Source organism: Hippocampus comes, unplaced genomic scaffold, assembly GCF_001891065.2.
Source record: "Hippocampus comes isolate QL1 unplaced genomic scaffold, H_comes_QL1_v1.1 scaffold45, whole genome shotgun sequence".
In the NCBI taxonomy this organism is placed as follows: domain Eukaryota; kingdom Metazoa; phylum Chordata; class Actinopteri; order Syngnathiformes; family Syngnathidae; genus Hippocampus; species Hippocampus comes.
The window spans coordinates 3,224,167-3,232,081 of NW_017805783.1; the positions used below are offsets into that span (position 1 = coordinate 3,224,167).

General features: G+C 43.0%; 1 protein-coding gene across 12 annotated transcripts in view; it reads right to left on the reverse strand.

Moving 5' to 3' along the window:
- Positions 1–6,171, reverse strand: part of fbrsl1 (fibrosin-like 1) — a 302,213-nt gene extending 296,042 nt beyond the window's left edge. For 11 of the 12 annotated variants that reach the window (XM_019885189.1, XM_019885188.1, XM_019885187.1 and 8 more), the window contains exon 1: positions 5,077–6,170. In XM_019885189.1, the coding sequence (XP_019740748.1) occupies positions 5,077–5,364 (288 nt within the window). In that variant the 5' untranslated portion in view covers positions 5,365–6,170. Of the gene's footprint in view, positions 1–5,076 lie in introns of all 12 variants that reach the window. The other variant, XM_019885190.1, reaches the window with a different exon arrangement.
- Between the last annotated feature and the right edge of the window lie 1,744 nt (positions 6,172–7,915).

Sequence of the window (7,915 nt, forward strand, 5' to 3'; positions counted from 1 at the left end):
GTGGAGCAGATTTCGTTGCTTGGTTCAGCCAAAGTACCCTAGCGCGTAACGTCTTTAGTTGTATCCGCTGACGAAGTTTGATTGAAAAATGCCGATCCCAAAGGATAATTGCTCCGTCGAATGGCGATTTTGTCGGCATGTTTTTTCACTTTTGTTGCATGATCTGTCAGTGCAACGCATCCACGTGAGCCATAGTTAATTAAGTCACTACAATACACACAATAAGCTTTGCCTGCTACGTCAAAGCTTATTGTCCAAGAGCTTCTGTAACTTCGTCGAACTTGGAACCAATTTTAACCTTTACAGTGACTTTTCTGTCAAGCCAGTCCAATCGGAATTTATTCTTGACATTTGAGTCAATTTCTAGGATTAAAGACTCCTGATCTTTCGTCAAAAATTTCATAATTCCGCTCAAAACGATCCCAGAACAATGAATTTGCGAGACGAACAGGCCGCCATGAATCAGGTAAAACAATATGTTACATGCAATTTGATTGGTCCAATCGCTTGTAGTTAACCAATCGCTGGGCCGTTTATAATCGAGCTAAGACTTCCGCAACAAATAATGCCTTCAGTGATCTGATTAGTTGAAGCTTTCATACACGTCCAATCGCAGGGCTGTTTACAAACGGAAAACGGAGAGACTGTTCGGGAGAGCTCGTGAAAACTCGACGATAAGGTACCTGACCGCCCCTAAAATTTTCTCAACGGATTTAGACGATTCACAAAAATGATCAATTTAAGAAATAAAACGGCGGATTTCCGCGGATCCGCGGGAAATTGCCATGTATGTACAAAAAGTATGAATTATGAAATAATGCTGTTCTCTTCTCAGTTCACGTACAAATGTACTTATGTCCTATTTAATTAAACACAAAACTGATAAATTTGCAAGATGCGCTGACTTACCCGTTATTTGACATAGATGTATTATACAAGGTTCGAAATAAGCGGTTTCGCATCACTGTTTGCGAGATAATTTGTGTATATTGCCCCTCAAACGACACCAGTAAAATGCATGACCGCAACTGGGCCTGCAATAATGTGACAAAAACGCAGTGCAGCGAAATGTTACAGAAACATGAACGGGAACTTGCTGTACCCGTCACACATCGAGATTGCTCCCAATATTTTAAAAAAAATCATCTTGAGTGGCTAATGCTGCTGAGGGCTTGTTTTGCGCTCTCTCTTTTTCTCTTTTTTATCATTTTACTCAGACAACCGGCACGGTCTCTCTTTCTCTCTCTCCCGCTCTGCGCTTGAAAATGCCGTCATCCCCCAAGGAGAGTTTTTTTCTAAAAGTCCACCTGTTAGATCAGAGGTACCCAAGTCAAGATACGCTACCCAACCTGTTTTAAATATCTCCTTCTTCCAACACACCTGATTAGAATGATCAGGATCATTTATCAGGCTTCTCAGAGCTTGCAGATGATCTGGTCATTTGAATCAAGTGTGTTGGAGGAGGGAGATGTCAAATTCAGACGGGAGTTCACATTTTGTCACTTGATTACATTCAAAGACAAACAATTGTAACCGGAATACTGCGGTCTTAAACCAAAGTACAGGATGGGAAAAGATGGGTGGAGAAAGAGAAGTAGCGATTCACAGTTTCCCGAAAGATCATTGTCAGGATCCATGTGGGCAGAAAACTTAATTTCGCCATGATACTCTATAGAGCTGCTCAGTGGCCAGAACTGATGATGATGTGTGTAAAACAAAACTTTAAGGAAAAAAAAACGGGCCCGCTTACTCTTCTCTGGATAAATAAAAAGAAAGATCTCCAAAACAACAGCGTTCCGAGCAAAAAAAAAAAAAAGACGCTATAAATAAAAGGGTCTGCCTCACTTTCAGCATCCTTACACCTTGACACCACTACTATAATTTAATTAAACCTAAATCCGCAATCCAGTGATTTTTAACAACTCATTCAGCAGAACAAAAGACCCAAGCAAATCTGTAAATTCATGTTAAAAGCAGATGAACGGCAGGATTTTGGATTAACTAGAGGGGATTGGTGAATCCGACATTACTCAGAGAGCAAACGGAGCAAATCAAACATCATTAATGCTGTGAGATTATTTATTATCCACTCACTTGTTCAATACCCATGGCAAAGCAGCAGAGGGTAATTGTTTGAGAACATTGCTATCAGGTGAAAATCATCTATCCTGGGGAATCAAGTGCTCAGCGCGTGCAGTGGCACTTTTATTTGAAATTGTTAAGAGGGAACTATGTAGTACTTGCAAAGACTGAAACATCACAGTCTCAAACAAAGCTGATTCTTAAATTCAGAGACGGCTGGTATTTGTGTAATCGTTGTTCCCGAGTCCTCTAGGGATTGAAATAAATACATATGGCATTATCATACGTACCCATGGTGACAAATGGCTTTCAGCATTAATGAAATGGGTTAGGAGATCAGATGAGGCCATTCGAGAGTCTAAGCGAGAATCTAGGAATCTAGAATCTATCAGTTTGGAACTAAAATATCAACAGCAAAAAGTGCAATGACAGAAGAAAAAAAGACTTATGAACATTCACTAACATCTGTGTATAGGTTCCAGGCTAAGACAATGAGGTGATGCTGGCATTCACGAAAAAATGAAGTAGGTGCTTTAAAAGTGCCCAAGGATGACATGGATGCTAAAAAAAGAATAATGTTAACAATTGTAACTATAATAATTTACTCAAAATAATAATAAAACCACAGGGAATACTTATGCCATGCATTCTCAATGAAACCAGAGAGGCGGGTCATCTGTGTTCCACAATGCTAATGGGACAGTAGTCGGACACTAACACAATCATGCTGGCCATCAATCACCTTGACAGGGTCAAAAGGACCACACACTCCTACCACTGATGAGGTGCAAGCTTATCGGCGCGTGATGCAATAGGTCAGCACTATTCCCTGGTAAAACGCTGCAAGTGCCAGCCTCCTCATAACTGATGAGCAATTAGCACGGGTGGTGTAGGTCACGCACTCAACTCCAGCATCCAGTATGAAGGTGAAAGCATGAGTCATGGCCTGATCAACAGACATAATGTGTATCCATTTCACCTCGCACTAAAATGACTGCTGTTTGTAGTGTAATAAGAATTATTCCTGGAATAAGAATGACAGCGCAGCCAAAATAATTTGATTTGAGACTAAAATGGCAAATGTGAATATATAAATGCACCACGAAAGAGAATCTTCCAAGTCAGTCGCTTCGACACCGGCATGCTATTAGAAGAGAAGTCAGTAAAGCACTTAGCTACTATGACATGCTCCAAGTAGTCAGCAGCTGTGAGATGCTCAGGAGGGCAGAAATAATCACAGATACAAGATCATAACACACAAGGGGATCTCCTTTCACACATTGGCTTCATAAACATGTCACAATGTAAGCACGGCTATGACATCCACGACACTAAATAGTAAGATCATCCTGCTTAATGGTAATCTTACACTCAGATTTAATGAGGTACAATATATTTGATCTAGAGAGGCTGCTTCCTTCTGGGACTTCAAAAGCACTTCAATGGTTGTTGCTGGTTAGAGTTCAAGCACCTTCACTTCACCAGCACCTCAACCCCCTTCTCCCCCCGCCCCCTCTAATCCACTCCAAGCAAAGTGAAAGGTTCAGCTAAATGCAAAAGCAATTGAATTACCCTTGACCTGAACAGGATAAACTCGTTCACAAATGCCCAGCTGATGAGCATCATTTGGCAATTCTACTGTTCTGCTTTTGTCTGGTGGTGCACTCCTGTCTGATATTCCATGATATTATTCTGCTACAACTTGCATTTAACCATATCGAATCGAGTACCGTGTAGGAGTAAAGAGACATGACTGATTAATTCCTTTGCTGGGTATTCATGGGTGGCAAGTTGTCTTGTGGTATCATCAGTGGGCTGGTAAATTAGGTCATCATCTTGAAATATAGACCTCTGAGGACATGCTAGCTGTCTTTATTAAAGATCCAGATTGTTTTTTCCAGCTTAAATGAGACAACCCTTAATGCCATGGAAAATCAAAACAGTCACACATCTGCCTTGTCAGTCAGAGTGATGGCCCACTGGGAGTAAAGATTTATTTTTCATTTGCCACTTAATGAGATAATAAGAGAATGTCACATGAGAATGTCTTTCATTCCTTAAAGCATTCTAACATTAGAAACACTAAGTAATGCCAGAAACAGTTATCAGCAACCTGCCCATCAGACTGTAACAGATAACTGTTGAAAGGGATGTTCATCAGCAAGCAAAATGTCAGGAGTGCATTTACAACTCCGGGTGAATGTGAGAGTACATTACTATCCAAGCCATTTGAGACACGACAGCACCTGTTTGTTTTCCTTCATGACCCCTTTGCTGCCAGTCGGAAATGTCTCATTCACAAGGTAGCAAAATTCATTGGAGCAGCAGCAGGCAAACCGAAGTATTATCCACACCGACACTTTAAAAACTGAATTACAGGGTGTAATAAAGGTCACCTTACACTTATATTTTTAAGAACACATGTTTAAATTAAGGAGGTAGCCTACATATGTATCATAGATTAAAACATGTCTGTTATTAAAATCATTATATAAATGTGCTCTTTCTGAATAACCTATAGTTTGAACAACCGGAATCCAATGTGATGGGTTCAACATAAGGATGGTGAGAGACACTACAATTGTATCCATTATTCTCTAAAAAAGTGGAATCTGCCAAGATCAGGTCCAACGGCCATTTGCTTCTTTGAGAAACAGGGTAGACCCTGGACTTTCACCAGTGAATCACAGGACAAATTACCATTCACACTCACATTCACACAATTTAAGAGATTTAATTAGATAGGTGTTACAATGTTTCATAGACACACACACACACACACACACACACACGCACGCACACACATTAACGCCATGAAGTAGCCATCCTGTTCCTTCCATTTTCCTGAGGCCCCGAGTAGAAAAAAAAGTTTAGAAATCAATCAAGACAGCACCCCAGTGGAGAGCCACCGTACCCCGCAAAGGAAGCAATGATGTAATTTTGGGTGAGTGTACACATCAACAGACAGGAGGTAATAATGGGCTTCCTGCTTACCTCCAGACAGTCCAGACTGATGAAACTGGCGATAGCAAATCCATCAATTATATCCTCTTCCTGAGAGCTGGACTCCCGTCTCTTCCGCCGAGGGGTGTGGGGGGCTCGGACGGCCACAGCGGGGTGCGGCGCCCTTTTAGCGTCCCTCCTCGGACTGTGTCCCTCCCTATCGGAGTACGCGGAGTTGGGGTCGGGGCTACGCGGGTCCTTGCTGCCCGTATCACGCAGCCTTCGCACCCCTTCCCGCTTGGGCCGGCATCTCCGACCCTTCTTCAATTTACCATCCATATTAGGAGGAGGGAGGGGGGGTGCTTGGAGTGTCAAAACCAAAGCAAACAGAACTCTACGGGAGATTCTGTCTGCGCCGTGGAATCACCAACAAACACAGTGAGCAATCCTAGGCTGTGCTGCAACGACTGCAAATTACCTTGTGTAAATCAAGCCTTAAACACTCAATGACCTTGAGTAAAAAACCTCGCCAATCTCCATTACGACAAGCAAACGTGCAAATATCAACACAGGCTGGAGAGGTGAGGGCAAAAGCCACACGTTTTTTGGTCACGAATCTGCACCGTGTCGATGCGCGATCTGCTAATGCAGGTGCAAAATGGCAGATCCAGTTCAAAATCCACGCATTAGACTCGCTTTGTAACTTTTGTTGCATCGGAACACTGACAGAGCGCCAACGCCGAACCTCGCTGCGGGGCGCAAACAGTGCAGGGAAATCATGTCGTCGGCCGTTGTTGTTTCCCCACCTCCCCGATCCATGATCCAATGTCAAAAAGAGCTCGACATACTATCCAATCCAGACCGAACCGCTGGTGGTCAACCGAGGAGTGATGTGTTCCTTCAATAATCCCGCGTGTTGAGTTTTGAGAAATGATTCCTCGCTGTGCTTGAAGTGTTGCGTGCTACTTGTGCGCAATATATCCTCAACGAACCGAAGCGTCCGAGTCAGACAGCGGTCCAATTTGAAATCAAACTCCATACGGCAGAGAAGCGGTCCATTCCAGCTCGGATAATGTTGGCTTCCCCCTCAAATCCACTCCGGTCCGTCTCTTGCTTGCTCGGTGGCTCACGGTGCTCTCTCTTCGCATAATAAGCGTTTGATAAGAGTCCTTAAAGCGACAGGAGTGATTAAAATCTCTCTCTCTCTCTCTCTCTCTCTCTCTCTCTCTCTCTCTCTCTCTCTCCTCTTCCTATTGCATCCTTTCATCCGAAATTTAGAGACGGTCAATCTTAACAGAAACCACATAACCGACGTTATTTACGCCATTTCTAGGGTACAGTTTTGCAGAAAGGAGCTGGTGTTAACATCAATAAAAACAACAAAATCTAGCATCGCCCCCCGAGTTCCTACGCGTCACTATTTTAGGCTGTCAGTCAGAAGTGATGGCATGTGTTGTATTTCCTCCTGCGTTGTACACGCACGCACGAACACGCACACACAAACACACACTCGTGCGCGCTCACATAAACACTAATGCTCTAGCAGGTTTTGACAAGCTCTTTTCTAAATGGTTGGCATGTTGGCTATTATCCTATCCTCAGACCTGGTTCCACAGCAGACATCCCAAATTGAAAAGTGGCATCTCATTGTCAAATTTCCTGAAAAAAAGTCAAGAACGCACTCTCCCTTCCTATGTGAATAAATTTCTTTCGCTGTTGGAGGAGGGGGGGGGGCAGTGTCAGAGCAGAGTTCTCGAATGTTAAGTCACTTTCCTCCAATGTTTTAGTTCAATGGTTTAGTTACCTATTTTGTAAATGAATTCCATGAAACATTTCGCTGACCTGTATTTAACATCCATCCATCCATGTTCTTATCCTCACAAGGGTCGCGGGTGTGCTGGAGCCTATCCCTGCTATCTTCGGGCAGTAGGCGGGGTACACCCTGAATTGGTTGCCAGCCAATCGCAGGGCATACATAGACAAACAACCATTTGTGCTCACAATCACACCCAGGGATAATTTAGATGTCCAATCAGCCTGCCATGCATGTTTTTGGAATGTGGGAGGAAACCGGAATACTCTGAGTAAACCCAGCAGGCACAGGGAGAACATGCAAACTCCACACAGGGAAGCCAGAGTTGGAATCGAATCCCCCACCTCTGCACTGTGAGGCAAACATGCTAACCAGTAGACCGCTGTGCTGCCTGTATTTATCATACTTAGCATAATTTAAGGGATATGGACCTTTATGCAAATCCACCTTTCATGTTTGTGTTGGCACAAGGTTTTTGTTTCAGTGATTGTATGATTTACAGTACTTACTGTAGTTCTGTTCCATTTTGTCTTCACATAGGCATGTTTGCGCTGTTACTAATGTGCAAGAGTTACCGTAAACACAACTAAATACTGCATTACAACTTTAATCTACACAGAGATGTGGTGTGCAGGCAGATTTTGGCTGTGAGTGTGCTGGTTCCTTGGATGGAAATTTCTTTTATAACTTGAATCTTCTGTAAAATTGGAGAGAAACATATCAGGATGCAAAACGAAAGTACATTTATGCTAATACAGAACGCTGTGGGGTAAATTATCCCGAGCACTGTAGGTGATTAAACTGGATTTGAAAGTTACTGAGTGAAGACGATGAAGAGGTCCTGATACACCACTGAGTCGGGTCGCTGAGTGCACATCTCCAAAAGCTACTTGTCCATACTTTGATCTACCTGGCTGCTGGATGCCGTTCATGATCTGCCACATTAATCAAAATACCGACATGCACTGTAACCCTCCATGATGTTACTTTAGCCATATGAAAAGTGCATCAATCTTTCAGCAAATTAACTTTCAGGGAAACAGAGACAGGATCATTCTCGTGTTACACTAACCTCTG